At 65.3% G+C, this 14,275-nt stretch overlaps 3 protein-coding genes across 4 annotated transcripts; 2 read left to right on the top strand and 1 right to left on the bottom strand.

The window, feature by feature from the left end:
- The first annotated feature begins 30 nt into the window (after positions 1 to 30).
- CHLRE_06g307650v5 (uncharacterized protein) lies at positions 31 to 6,796 on the top strand. 2 transcript variants are annotated; one of them, XM_043063737.1, is made up of 15 exons: positions 31 to 182; positions 248 to 280; positions 523 to 590; positions 1,121 to 1,235; positions 1,488 to 1,651; positions 1,938 to 2,048; positions 2,400 to 2,598; positions 2,909 to 2,991; positions 3,391 to 3,813; positions 4,064 to 4,315; positions 4,470 to 4,526; positions 4,755 to 4,978; positions 5,219 to 5,281; positions 5,591 to 5,759; positions 5,971 to 6,796. In XM_043063737.1, the coding sequence occupies exons 1-15, from the start codon at positions 80 to 82 to the stop codon at positions 6,220 to 6,222; spliced, it is 2,316 nt and encodes a 771-aa protein (XP_042924444.1). In that variant the 5' UTR covers positions 31 to 79; the 3' UTR covers positions 6,223 to 6,796. The 2 variants fall into 2 exon arrangements, with proteins under 2 accessions (XP_042924444.1, XP_042924443.1); XM_043063738.1 differs by having other exon boundaries at positions 81 to 182.
- A 19-nt stretch (positions 6,797 to 6,815) lies between these two features.
- Positions 6,816 to 10,410, bottom strand: CHLRE_06g307600v5 (uncharacterized protein). Its single transcript, XM_043063736.1, has 7 exons — positions 10,140 to 10,410; positions 9,859 to 10,053; positions 8,916 to 9,083; positions 8,673 to 8,708; positions 8,436 to 8,489; positions 7,956 to 8,043; positions 6,816 to 7,721 (listed from the first exon to the last, which is right to left on the bottom strand). The coding sequence occupies exons 1-7, from the start codon at positions 10,296 to 10,298 to the stop codon at positions 7,498 to 7,500; spliced, it is 924 nt and encodes a 307-aa protein (XP_042924442.1). The 5' UTR covers positions 10,299 to 10,410; the 3' UTR covers positions 6,816 to 7,497.
- Positions 10,411 to 10,530: 120 nt separating this feature from the next.
- Positions 10,531 to 14,062, top strand: CHLRE_06g307551v5 (uncharacterized protein). Its single transcript, XM_043063735.1, has 8 exons — positions 10,531 to 10,736; positions 10,853 to 11,057; positions 11,350 to 11,393; positions 11,929 to 12,006; positions 12,202 to 12,353; positions 12,640 to 12,783; positions 13,288 to 13,419; positions 13,708 to 14,062. The coding sequence occupies exons 1-8, from the start codon at positions 10,592 to 10,594 to the stop codon at positions 13,804 to 13,806; spliced, it is 999 nt and encodes a 332-aa protein (XP_042924441.1). The 5' UTR covers positions 10,531 to 10,591; the 3' UTR covers positions 13,807 to 14,062.
- The last annotated feature ends 213 nt before the right edge of the window (positions 14,063 to 14,275 follow it).

Below are 14,275 nucleotides of genomic sequence, written 5' to 3'. Positions count from 1 at the left end.
GGGACACCCCTCGACGACCAGTGACGACCCCAAGTCCCCAACATCGCAGGGCCTGTTACTATCTGTTGACAAAGGAGTTATGATTGCAGCAGAACTACTCACGCAGCAGAAACGCCGGTGCAGAGCGGGCTGGAGGCAACAAATCTTGCTGCTCGCGATACTCGCCCCGTTCAGCTGGCCAGGTGTGTAACAGTGTGTGCATCATGCTAGATATTGAGTGTTTACGCGAGTTACCCTATGTATGCAGCACGGGCAGCAACAGCGACGACATGCCCGAAAGGTGACGAGCTGCAAGACAGTGTGGCTAGTATGTCTAACCGTGTCTGTGTAGTTGACAAGCACTCATGAAAGTCTTTATGAACCGGGTGACTCAGCTAGTCGCCAAGAAGGTGCCCGGAACCGGCGCGTTCATTCCGTGACGGCCCCGGCCCCTCACATCTCCACCCCATGCCCCACCCCACCCCCCCGGCCACGCTGCCCGCCCCTGACCGGTTCCTCGCCCCACGCCTTTCGCCCTTACAGAGCCCAACGGCATGGGCGTGTTCCTGCCCTGGTACGTCTACCCGGACACAGCCGCGTACAGCGCCCTGGTGCGTGCGGGCACGCAGAGGCGTGTGGGGCCGGCCAGGGCCGGCGGGCGGCGGGTCACTGCACTGCAGCACAGCGGGGCGGGGACTGGGGACCGCAGAGCCTGAGCGACCACAAGTTAACACTGCAGCCTCCTGTACACACGCACACGCACACACACACACACACACACACACACACACACACACACACACACACACACACACACACACACACACACACACACACACACACACACACACACACACACACACACACACACACACACACATCGCGTCGCGTCGCGTCATTGGGCGGGCTTTCGTTTCGTTTTTTTAACACACACACAACACTGCTTGCTGCATCGCATACACTGTCTTTGCGCAACGTTTTCCTTGTGCTCTTTAACACACACACACACACACACACACACACACACACACACACACACGCACGCACGCACGCACGCACGCACGCACGCACGCACACACACACACGCACACACACACGCGCACACACACACACACACACACACACACACACACACACACAGGCGGCGTACGGACCGCGCTGCGCCATCCACGCCATCGTCACCGGCGACGCCAGCGGCCCGCCCCGCACCAACCTGGCCACCTACATCACCGAGTTCAAACGCCTGGCCGACTCAGGTGGGCAATCAGGGGGGGGCGCAGGAGTGGCCAGTGAAAGACAGTGGCTGCGTGTGCCCCTGCCCGGGGCGCACCGCGCTCCCTCACGCTCGCCACCCCACGCCGCCCCTCCAACCGCCACCACACCCTCCTCGCCCTAGCAACCCCCTCTATTGCATTGGGTTTGGTTTAGTTTGGGCTGGTATCTACAACCCCCTCCCCGCCCCTCCCCACCCCAAACCAACCCCCGCCCTCAACCCCCCACACACACAGGCATCCGGCTGTACGGCTACGTGCACACGCTGTCTGACGTGGCGACACACACGGCCCGGCCGCTGTCTGCCGTACAGGCGGACATTGCGGCCTGGTACGGCCCGGGGCTGGCCGAGCTGCTGACGGGCGTGTTCCTGGACGAGGTGGACCCGGCCCTCAGCAACGTGAGTGGCGGGGCGCGGGGGCACCGGGCGTGGGAGCTGTTTTTGCTGTTCCCAACAAGGAACCAGAGGCCTGCGGTGGCCGGAGCTGCGGTTGACGGCCGTGGACCTGGCCTTGGGGCGGAGAAAAGGGGAGGGTACTTGTGGGGGAGCGGGCTTGCGCGCTTAGGCAGGAATGAGGGTGAGGCGGCAGGGGCAGGGGTGAGGGTCAGCGCGGTACGTCACATGCGCATTGTGACTGTACCTCTCTGGTGCAAGCTTTCCCATTCCCTCACACGCACACGCACAGGCCAAGGCGTGGGACTACTACAGCCAGCTGGCGGAGGCGGTGCAGGCGCGCGGCGGCCGTGTGGTGTTCAACCCGGGCACACAGATCGCGTGCAGCCTGGCGCGGCTGTCGGTGGGGCGGGATGGGGCGGGGCGGGGGAGGCAGGGGTGAGCTGTTCGTGGAGAACGGAGCGGTGGAATCACAAGTGGGGGGAAGTGGCCATTGGGCTGGGTGGGTATCAAGGGTCACGCAAGCAGTCGGAGAGGGGAGGGGAGGGGAGGGGAGGGGAGGGGAGGGAAGAGGAGTGCACACTGACAGACTCCCACTCCTGATGACGGCAGTTGCCGGCGCTTACGCGTCTGCATGTCGGGCCTTGTGCACAAGCGCTCGGGGTAGTTTTAGCAGGTGCCGAGTGGTGCCCAGTGGCGTGCCGACCCTGCACCTCGAGACATCCGCCCGGTGAATCCGCCACCCCACCCTCAGGACGTGTACGTGCGCTTCGAGGACTACGCCGCCGACTGGGCGCCAGGCCTCGGCGCCGGCCTGCGCTGTGACTGCGCGGCACAGAGCTCCTGCGCGGCGCTGCTGCACGGACTGGCGCCGGCAGCCGCGGGAGCCGCCGCCACCGCCGCCGCGGTGGCCAGGATTGTGTCGCAGGCGGACGCCCGGTCGTTCTCATACGGTGCGTAAGGGGTTGCGGTGTGTAAGGGGTATGGAAGGAAGGGAGTGAGAGTTGAGCGAGCTGGGTACGGGAGGCGGAACAGCTGGTGCTTGTGCAACAGGACAAAGCTCGGGTCTTCAGGCTGGCCGCAGAACATCTGATCGGGTGGCAATGTGGCTCGATGCGCTAATGCACCCCACGCCCCCAGCCCCTTCCCCGATTCCTTGAAACTTGGGACCGACACATGGTGCTTGGGCATATAACTCTCCCCCGCATGATGCCCCCGTCTTCCGCCGCCTCTTGCGCCACGCCCGCTGCCCCGTGTCCGCAGTGTTCGTGACCGACCGTGTGATGCCCGACCCCTGGGACGGCCTGCCCAGCTACTTCGCGGCGCTCATGGACACAGTGGCGCCCGTGAGTGCTGGGGTGTGTGTGTGGTGGGGGGTTGGGGTTGGGGTTGGGGGGTACTTCATTTAAATCCCGTAAGGGGGGGATGGCGGAGGGCCTGGGTGTGTAGGTGTGCAGAGTAAGGGGCGGAAGACCCAGAAGCAGCCCACAGAGCGCGGAGGAGGTTGGGCCTGGTGGGAGGGCAGTATGCCGAAACAGGAGTAAATGGGGGGGGGGGACAGTCATGATTGTTTAAGTGAAGGCGTAGGGGTGGTGGTGGAGGGGTGTGTTGGTGTGCAGGGTAAGGGGCAAGCTGGCTGGTGAGTGGAGACAGGTCTGGGATTGCTGTGTAGGGGACATACTATGATACTGGGCAGATGCCATGGTGGCAAGCTCGCCTGAGCTGTACCTCACCCTCTCACACAGGTGAGAAACAAGCAGTCACCGCCACCATCGCCGCCCAAGCCCCCTTCACCCAGCCCCAGCCCCAGCCCCAGCCCCAGCCCTAGTTCGAAGCCCAGCCCCAGCCCCAGCCCCAGCCCCAGCCCCAGCCCCAGCCCCAGCCCCAGCCCCAGCCCCAGCCCCAGCCCCAGCCCCAGCCCCAGCCCCAGCCCCAGCCCCAGCCCTAGTTCGAAGCCCAGCCCCAGCCCCAGCCCCACCCCTGGCCCCGGCGCTTCGGGTGGCATTTGGCGTCCCACGGGGCCCCTGCGCTGGCAGTGGCAGCTGAGCGGTGACAACTTCCGGCCCCTGCTGCGCAGTCGGCCCCAGGTCGTTGACGTCGACGTCGACAACGTGGAGCAGCTGCTGCAGCAGGCGGCGGAGGTCGGGGTCAGCCGGCAAGACTTCAAGGTACGGTAAATGGGGCCAGTAATCTGGGGTAGGGCAGAAGCGGATGCGTGACAGTAGGGATGCACGTGGCACAAGGAGGAGAAATGCGAGCGGGACAGGAGATCAAACGCGGTCTGGCACGCGTCATGCACAGGCGTACACGTGCAATACCGGTATGCGCAGTCTGCCAAGCCAGTTTCAAGTTCCCGACCCCACCTCGCCACACCATCCCCGCACCTCGGACCCCTCCTGTCCCGGCCCTGCCGCGCAGCTCATCTGCTACTTCAGCGCAGGCACCTACGAGCCCGCGCGCGCCGCCGCCGACCTGTCACAGCGCCAGGTGTCGTGGCCCGACCTGGAGAAGGCGGCGGCAGCTGCGGCGGCGGCGGCGGGGCTGTCGGTGGGTGCGGGCGGCGGCGCCAAGCCGGGCCCGCTGTACCTGCAGTCCATGGATCCGCCATTTGGTGAGGAGCTGTGGTTGTCTGTGGACCTGGACAGCACCCAGCAGCTGCTGCTGGAAAAGGTGGGACTCAAGGACGGAGGTCAGGGGTGGGGGTGGCAGACGGGCGGGTGAAGTGTTGGGCGCTCCCCCACGGTATGGGTGCAGCCATGCTTGGATTTCACAAAGTGCGCACACCTCACCACATGACGTGTGTGGCTGCCGGCGGCGGGCGCAGGTGATGATCCCTCGCATGCAGTACGCGGCAGCTCGGGGGTGCGACGGTGTGGAGCTGGTGAGTGGAGGGCGGGCGGGCTTCGGCGTGTTTGTGTGTGGGGGGGGAGAAGGGCGGGGATGTGCTCCTGTCCAAACAGCCTCAGTGCATGGACTGTTGCTGCACGCCTTCGACAACGCATCGCGCATTACGCCTCCCCCTTCCCCAATCCTGTCCTCAAACGCCGCCTAGTCCTCCCACACAACAACGCACTTACGCACACCACCGCGCATCACAACACGCACGCAGGACAACGTGGACGCCTACGACAATGTGCCTCCCGCCTCCTTCAAGTCCGTCACGCCGGCACAGCGCCCCGCGCGCGGCGTCACGCCCCAGGCGCAGCTCGCCTTCAACGCCGCCCTGCTGGACGCGGCGCATGGCCTGGGGCTGAGCGCCGGGCTGAAGAACGCGCTGGACCTGTTGGGCAGGAGCTTCGCGGACGGGCGGCGCGTGTCGGACGCGTATGATTGGTGGGTGCTGCGCGTGAGGCAGCGGGAGGGAAGCGCTGGGCCGACGGGAGGCGGGAGAGGCGAGGGCTGGAAGTGGGAAGGGAGAAGCGGGTGTGGCAAGCCGGTGAGGGGGGGGGGCTGGACAGGAAGCGCAGCCTCCGCAGCAACGCCCTACCATGGCGAGGTGGTCTAACCATAGGACAGAGCACAGACGGTACACGTGCGCACGTGCTTCCTTTCCTTATGCTCGTGGACACACAGGTTCCTGAACGAGCGCTGCTGGGAGTTCAATGAGTGCGATGCCTACGGCGACAACATCGGATGGTGGGTGGCTCACACACACGCACGCACGCGCACATATGCGCACACATGCATGCGCGGCATCCTTGAGCTGCCTTACTTCCGCCACATCCTAGGTCCCGAAATTTTCATCCTGTCGCCAGTCCCCTGAGAAACAAAGACCAACAATGATGCTACCCTCTCCAAACCCTATCTCCCAGCACACCCCTCTCCTCATGCACCAGCTTCCCCTGGCCCCCACCCACACTCTAAACACACACTTTTCAAACTCCCTCTCACCCACTCCCTCTCAACCCCGCCCCTGCGCCCCCCGTGCCGCCGCTCTGCCCGCAGGCCCGCCTCCGTCATGGCAGTGGAGTACTGCGACTCGGTGCGGCGCTTCGGCGCGGCGGGGTCGCAGGGCGTGCTGCGGCCCGACTGCGTGTGCCCGCTGGCCAACGCCTTCGTGGGCGCCGCCGGCAACGCCACACTCAGCCACCTGATCAAGACGGTGGACCTGCAGGTGCGCGGACACAACAGACGCCATGTCCTTGGTCCTTCCCTTCCGTGTCGATGCCGTACATTGCGGCGCGCCGTACAGTGCACAGCGGCTGTGTCAGATTCTGTCCACTGTCCACTGTCCATATGGTTCATTGATGCCCGCTCTGTTCAGAAGCTGATTCGCCGTGGCGGTACCACCACCCTTACGTCCTTCACACGGGCCGCCGCCGCAGGCCCTAGGTCTGGACTGCCGGGCCTACTGCGCGGCCCCCGGCGTAAACTGCGTGCCGCCCGCGGGCGGCAAGGTGGCACGCTGCAAGGAGCCCAAGTCCGTGAAGGACGTCTGCCCGCGCTACGGCATCACGGGCGCCAAGAGCCCGGCGGCGCCGGGGGCGCCGCCGCCAGCGGGCGGTGGCAACAAGCGCAAGCCGCCCCGCCGCAGGGCTTCCGAGTATGACTTCCGTGTGTGGCGTGGACACGAGTAGCGCAGGACCTGAGTAAATACTACCGTATACTGATGGTATGTCATTCGTGTATAGCATTCATGCAGAGGAGAGCGGACTTGATAAGGCTTGTTCCAGAGCGCTACCCATGTGAGCGGAGCGCATGCGCCGTGCAATACAATGCTTCAAGCAAGTCCGGTGTGTGCGGATGTTGCGGGCTGGAAGGAGGGTGGGCCGCAACTGCCTACCGCCTACGTGTGTGTATAGGCCGGACAAGTAGGCTGGCTTTGACAGCCATTAACTGTCAAAATGTAGGCACGAAGGGCAGCGCTTTGGACCTTTGGTGTTGCAAGGTGCCCCACCGCCGAGCAGCAGTGAAGGCAGCGGTGGGAGACTGGGAGGGACGGGGCATGGCGTCACCCACGGAGCCCGGAGGTCCTGGTGTAAAGTGCATGGCGTCAGGGTACCGAATGGCGCGCCCGTGTCACACTGTCACCGTGTGGGCGTCATGCAGTGGACGCAGTTGGGCGCACACCTGCATGCCGTGTCTTGGTCGACCCCGCAACCGCCCCACCCGTAGCTTGAGTGGCGGAGCTGCCCTGCCCTGTAGGACAGCGCCCTCGCGTGTTCCGTACCGTAGTTTCTTTTTACATAAGCGTCCACGTGCCATGAGCTCCCTACCACCGGCTGTTCCCAGGCCGCCAGGCTCCTCCGCGCCCCGTGTCGTGCCGTGCTCGGTGCGCCGGTCCCGTGTTCACATGCCGTATTCCGTGTTGCCGCGCGTGTAACACACACACCGCCTCCCCACACACACACGCCCAGCCGCCGTCTGCAACACACTCCCCTCATGCCTACATGTGCACCAGCCGCCAACCGTGACGGCCATCACCGGTCCCGTCACCAACACGGGATGAATGGATGATGCCCATCACGACCAGCTCAGAGCAGTGGCGGCGGCACTCCAACCACTGCTCTGCCTGTAGCCAAGAGCCCGGCCTGTCGTGTGGACCCACCCTGGCTCCGACCTGCTCACCACAGGGCGCCGAGACCCCCGCCGTCCCTTCAACGGAGGCCGCGTCACAGCTTCAGCAACACCATGCCCTGAGTCCGTGTGCCCACACATCCACCAAACGCCCACAACATCAGACAGAGCCGCCGCGGCCTCAATCCCCGCTGCCCTCTTTTTGGGTTTGTATAACTCACCCCAACCCCAACACCCTTTCCCCATTACCAGAAGCCCCCCGGCTGCCCGCAACCTCAGCCCCGTCCGCAACCTCAGCTGTATGGGCCGGCCACAGCCCTGCCCGCCGCGCCGCCTCATGCGTCGCCCTCCTCTCCCTCGCCGCCGCCGTCGTCGGCGAAGCCCTCCTCTCCCTCGCCGGCCAGCTCGCCCTCGCCCGCCGCCTCGTCGTACAGCGCGTCTCCCTCCTCGCCCTCGCCGGCCTCCAGCCCGCCCGCCTCCTCGCCCTCGCCCGCCTCCTCCAGCCCCACAGCCATCTCGTCAAACTCCTCGCCCTCCAGAAGGCCCTCGTCCAGGTCGGCTGTGGGTTGGGGGCGGGCGGTTGGGAGGAGTGCATGAGGTTAGGGGAGGGCAAGAAGGGGGCAGAGGCCCGGTGATGGCTCGTGGCCCGCATTGTAGCTGGATGAAGACTGCCCAGGAGGACACCGACACGCGGCCACCCCACCGCATTCAGCGGCGTGAGGCAGCCGTGCGTCGTGCACTGCCCCCCACAGCAGGCAGCGATCCCACACGAGTGCGCCCCCGCCCTGCTCACCCTGCTCGTAGGCGGCGGGCTCGACCTCCCCGTTGAGGAAGTACTTTACTGGGTTGGGCCAGATCTCGTCCTTGAGCACCTCAGCCACCTGGGGGCGTCAAGGGGGCAGCAGCAGGCGCGTGGGCAGCAGCTAGGTATGAGCCATCACTCGGGTGCTTGGGTGCACCGTGCTAAGGTATGAGCCATCACTTGGGTGCTTGGGTGCACAGTGCTAAGGACTGAGCTGCTCATTTGTTGCTGGCTTCAACGTTGCGCTGTTCACGCCCAGGGAGCGAACCAGAACTGTTGTACCCGTAGCAGGCAAGCCCTCCACTGTTACTGCTACTGCTGCTGCTGCTGCTGCGTCGCCAACACGTCCGCGGCGCGTGCGAGCGAGAATGCATGCCTGGCCGACCACCACCGCTGATCCGTCCGTCCCCACCACCCCACCACTCTACCCCACCACACACACACACGCATGCCGGCCCCCCCCGGCCGCACCTCGTCGGGCGTGCCCTCGCCCACCGCCTCCGCAATGGTCATCCACTCGAAGAACTGCGCGGAGCAGCAGTAGCAAGATTGGGCCCTCATCACGGGTGCACAGCCCTCAGTCCACAACGGTAGGCGGGCGCCACACGCGAACGACACATCTCCAAGTCGATACGACAACCGGCCCTCCGTATGGCGACACGCCACATTCCCCACCCCTGCCTTCCATACCCCTGACCGCCCACTCACGAAGTAGCTGGGGCCGCCGCTCTCCGGGAAGGGCGCCTGCGCACGCACAGAGCGAGCACACGGCGTGCGTCAGATGCAGCGCCATGGCATACCTGCCTCCCCTGTCTCCCGCGTGCGTGCTACCGCGCAGCCGGTGACAGCTCCCCACAGCCCAGCAATCGCTCTTCCCACACTCTACTCTCGACGCCCCCTCCCCCGACAGCCCGCAGCCCGCCCCCCTGCCCTCCCTGCATGCGCACTCACGTAGCCCTCGTTCCAGTGGATGACTGCCGGCTCGATGGTGACCTTGCCGTCGTCTCCGTAGTGGAAGGCCTTGACCAGCGTGCGGTCCGAGAAGTGCGTGTTGTTGGGCGCGAAGGTGAGCACCACCTTGAAGCCGCTCTTGATGTCGTCGAAGTCCACCACGTCCAGCTGAGGGCGGGGAGGGCATGAAGTGGGTGGGTGGGCAACGGGGAGGGGGTTACATTGATGATTATTTAAGAAGTAAAGGCGGAGGGGGGAGGGGAAGTTGCTTGCAAGCACCATTTCGATGTGCGGTAAGGGTAGGAAGCACGGGCAGTCGTCTCCGGGCCCTAACGAACCGAGACCCCAAACCCAGGGGAAGCAGCTCCACTTGCGTCATCCCACCAGTGGTCCCCACGCAGGTGCTCCAGCGCGCGCCTGCAGCCGCCCCCCCCCCCCCGTGACTGTTCTGTGCTGTTGTGCGCGCCACCGAGCCCGGACGGCGACATGAATCGCCTGCGCCGCTTGCCCTGCTTCTCCACGACGCCCGGTCCCTTCCAGTATTATCGCTTGCATCTGTCGCCTCTGCCTGTGCTCCGCTAGTTTGCTTTGTTTGGTCTGGTATTTACCCTTCCTGCCAACCTCACGCGGAGCCGAAACAGAACCAGGCCCACCGCCCACCGTGGGCCCCGCCCCAGCTCTGCACCTTGCACCTTGCAGCCATGCAGGCTGCTAACCCACCCTCCAGGCTCCTTGCATGCCGTGCACATATATAAGTAGCCGACCTCTTAGTGCGTTCCAAACAGAAGTGCCTCGGGCCCAGGCAACCCCTTGGCAACAACCGAACCGGCACGCAGCCCCTCATGCCTGCCTGTCCTCGTGGCGCGCAGGCAGGCCGCCGCCCTACCCCACACCTCCCCCGTACGCCTTTGCACTCGTAGGTCTCTCAGCATTTTGACCTCACCTCAACCAAGAACTCCAGAACCTGGGAGTCGTCGTCTGTCAGTTGGTCCGCGAGGGTGGGGTGCGAGAGAAGGGTTCGCTGCCAGAACAGCGGCACCTTCTGAATGATCTCCGCACGTTGCGCGTAGATAGGTCTGCGCTTCTTGTTGTACTCCTGCTCCACTGCCAAAACACGGTCGCTGGCCTCGTCGTTGACCTGCACCGGGCCGGGGTCAGCATGGGGCGACACGCCAAGAAAACTCGCACCGCATGCCTCGATAATGTCCCCATACAAACGCGCACCTTGTCAAGAGCACGCTGGCAGTCCTCCAGCTCGGCAGCGACACTGTCCTCTGCCGCTTCCGGTGCCCAGTCCGCAGCTCCATTCTCGGCGGGCGCCCCCTCATCTACACCCTCTTCATCGTCCACCTTTAGCCGCTTTGGTGACGGCTCTGCTGACATCCTGCTCGCAAGCTTACAGTGTCCTTAGGGCGACTCTCCAGCAAAGTCCACTTCCGCCACTCAAGTCAAGTATTTTGTGCTTTCAAAATTTTACAAACTAGACTATTAGGCGAAGGCCCATGCAACGAGAGTGCAAAACGGAAACAAAGTGCATGGGGCCCGATTGCCGCTATGAGTTAAATGCATCAGCCTTTCACAGAAATATGCTTGCTTCGTATTTCTTAAACCATATCCGGTCACCAATTCAAAGCTTGGCTTAAGACCAGAAAGGTCCAGAGGACGGAGCAAAGCCGATGGCGAGTGCGCTGTTTGCGCAGCGCGTGCCGCTGTCCCACGGCTCGGTTTCATTGCAAAATCAACATAGAGGGGATTTTTTGGCGCCAAGGAGATCTGCGGCGAGCGTCGCGTCTTGGCGCCCGCAGACGCAACCGCTTGCGGGTAAGTCTTTCCTCTTCGCGAGTTAGCCCGATGCACCACGCAGGGCGCTGGCATTTGAGGTGACTGTTCTACAGCCTCTTCGGCAGGCTCAACCCAATTCGGTGCTTTCCCCGCAGAGTCGTCTTCGGCAGCAGCTCCCGGCTCTCCCCGGCTCTTGGGACCGACAGCAGCGGGGGCCAGCAGCGGGGGCCAATTCGCCCAGTTTCGTGAATTCCAACGGCAAGCCAGCAGTGCAGCATCTCGTCAACCGGAAGATGACAGGGCCAGCACAAGCGGCTCCACGGGGGAAGGAGGCCGTTCAGCAAGCACCAGCGGCAGAGCGTGAGTCGAGGGCGGCGTGGACACAGGAGGGAAGGGGAACCTGCTATACGTCGGCCCTGCCAGCTCGCCTACGGCGCGTGATTTATAGGCGCGGGATTTGCACCTCGGGGCCGGCGCAGCCCCAACAGCCCGTGCTAGGCCAGGGGGACGCTGCGTCCTGTCGGGGGCTACACACAGCAGCTGCGTATGCCATCCCAGGGCAGGCAGGCGAAATGCGTACGGGGGGGCTGAGAACCACCGGCCACAAGCGGGCTTGTGCTGACATGGCAACTACCCATGTGCGCCTATGCAGGCGGAGGCCGTACAACAAGAACTACTGGCGCCAGCTGCCGCAGGGTGCGTGCCGGGCTGGCGTGGGGTGTGCGTCTGTGCATGCGTCTGTGCGGGTGGAGGGGTGGGGGTGTGGAGGGAGCCGCAGGGCAGGCGGCGTGCGGCATGGAGCCCGCTGTAAGGTTGGGCGCGGGCAGCCCGCGCGTGTCCGTGTACGCGGCTTCGAGCGGACCTCCGGCGCCATTGCGCCCCACCGTGTACTGGAGCGGCCTACACCCGGCTGCTCAGGCAGCTCCGGCGGGGTGTGTGTGTGGGGGGGGGGGCGGCAGCCGAGGCCAGGCAGCCCCCCAGGGCGCTCGGGAGGGCAGAGACACGCAGGGGAAATAGACACACGCAGGGGGCAGACATACGCAGGGGGCAGACATACGCAGGGGGCAGACATACGCAGGGGGCAGACATACGCAGGGGGGGGTTGGACACGCGGGAGGAGGGGGGCAACTTGCGCGGCGCCAGGCAGTGCGCTGTGCATTGGATTATCGTTGCCAGCCGCCCACCATCACCACCGCCACCACAACGGTGCACGCACTGCTCTGGCACGCAGGCTGGTTCGCCAAGCCCGACTACACGCCCGTGACGCTGTATGAGGAGATTGTGCGGAGGTGCGAGACCAACACGTGCGGTGAGTGCGGCACCGTGTGTCATGTGCCGGTCGCCCCACGGCTGCACGCGGCTGCTCGACACCAGCACCACACACAGACTCCTCGCTTACCCGGCCACCGGCACGCCCCACCCACCCACCCACCCACCCCCACCCCTGTACCGCTTTTCCCAACATCCTTTCAACCCCCAAACCCCCCGCTCCTCCCCCCGGCAGGTGTGGACGCGCTGTACATGATCTGCAAGCTGGCCGCCACGCCGCAGGACGCGCGGGTGGCGCTCAACGCCTTCGCGGCTGTGCGCGCCTCGCTGGTGCGGCAGGGCCGGGTGGCGCCGTACGACACGCGCCTGGCGGTGGCGTTCGTACACGTGAGCGAGGGGCGGGAGGACGGGGGTGAGAGAGATTGGGAGAGGGGACAGAGAGGTTGGGAGAGGTGACAGAGAGACACAGTCAGTCGCCTGGGGTGGGAGGGAGACTGGAGGAGGGGATTGGGTCAGGCGGCAGACATTGCCAAGCCGAATGCTGTGGCCTCAGCCGTCCACCTGTGCGTGCCTGTGGGCTGCCTGGTCTTGGTTTATTTGGGTGTCGAGTTCTGGCCGACCCACCAACCCATCCCTCACCACACCACCACCACCTGCACTTCTGCCCCAACAGATGATTCGTGACGCGGACGCGCCGGACGTGTTGGTGGAGGCGCTGCGGCGGGCTCCGGAGCTGGGGCTGCTGCTGAGTCAGACGCGGCTGCACGAGCTGCTGCAGCGCTGGGGCGAGCTGGGCGAGCTGGCCAAGATTGAGGAGGTGGGCGGCGGGCGGGAGTGGGGAGGGGGCGAGGGAGGGCGTGGGCGGGGGGTGGAGGGGGCCGGAGGGGTGTGGGGAGTTGGAGAGAGGGGCCGGGGCGCAAGTCGGGGCGCAAGTCGGGGCGCAAGTCGCTTTCAGCCAAACAAGACTCAGACCGGGGGTGGGGGTTGGGGGTGGGCAGGTAGGTAGAGGCGGTTTCGGACGAGTGGCACTGCTGGGGCCGCCGGCGGCATGGCGGGCAGCGGTTGTGCCCAGGGCGTCTGGTGTGAGGCAGCGTGAGGGATGGGCATTGCCCAGGGGGTTGGGGGCAACAGCGGCTGCAGCTGAAACGGCACCGAACATCAATACCACCGTCGCCACCGCAACTCCCTCCGCCCATTGCCCCCGGCTCCCACACCACCCTGCCCGGTAACACAACGCGTCTGCTGTACTACCGTACCTGGATACGCCTTCACTTCTTAAATAATCATGGATGTAACCCGCCCCGCCCCTCCCCGCCTGCAGGTCCTGGCCGCCATGCCTCTGGGCGGCGTGCCGTACAACCACGTGACCGCCTACATCGTCATCCGCACCGCCGTCAACCTGGGCGCGCAGGACAAGGCCGAGTACTACGCGTCGGCCATGGTGCAGCGGCAGGTGGGCGTGGGCGTGGCGGAGGAGGGGGAGAGGGAGGGCCGGTGCAGGGGAGGGGGCCGGGGCAGGGCGGGGTTTGGGCGCGGCGTTAGGGCATGGGCGCGGTGTGGGGGCGGGGGTCTTGGAGGGCGCGGGGAGCTAAGGGGGGGGGCTGTGTGCGCTGTATCACGGGGCTGGTAGCGGTGAGGCGCCACAGGCGGTTGTGGCACGCCCGTTGCCGACGCACCCCTATCCTCTATATGGCATCCCCCCCTTATGAACGTCCCCCCCCCCCTCGCCTGCGCCCCACAGATCCGGCTGACGCCTGCGGCCATTCGACTTCTTGAGGGCGGGCGGGAGCGGCTCCGGCAGCAGCAGCAGGACATGACGCAGCAGCAGGACGTGTATTAGCAGCTGTAGCAGTAGCAGCAGCAGCCACTGCAAAGGCAGCCCGGTTTGGGGCTGTTGACAACGAGGCGGCTGTGTGGGATTTTGCGGTGTTTGGTGGAGGCGGTGAGCGCACCGAGCAGGGTAGAGGTGGACGGCTGGACCAGGGGAGGAACGTCCCTGCGGCCTGCGCTGGCCAGGCACGCCATTCCTGTCTTGGCCAAGCTCCCGAACACGCCGCGGACACTGCGTCAACGCAAAACTGTAACTTAATTTTTGGGCAGGAGCGTCTGACGCGTGTTGAAGTGAGAGGCGGCCTTGCAGACTGGAGTGCCGCATGGTTGGAAACGCGGCGACAAGGGGGCCCCAGGGAGAGGGCCCGGTGCCAGGCTGGTGCCAGCCGACCGGCGTGAAGCAGGACGGCAGGACACAGGCGGCAGTGTTAAGCTACAGGATGAGGCTGGGTTGCGCCAGACAGCGCCCCGAGTCGCGA

Source organism: Chlamydomonas reinhardtii, chromosome 6 (genome assembly GCF_000002595.2).
Source record: "Chlamydomonas reinhardtii strain CC-503 cw92 mt+ chromosome 6, whole genome shotgun sequence".
NCBI classification, from domain to species: domain Eukaryota; kingdom Viridiplantae; phylum Chlorophyta; class Chlorophyceae; order Chlamydomonadales; family Chlamydomonadaceae; genus Chlamydomonas; species Chlamydomonas reinhardtii.
The sequence above is the reverse complement of the archived record's forward strand: the minus strand, read 5'-3'. Positions and strand labels throughout refer to the sequence as shown.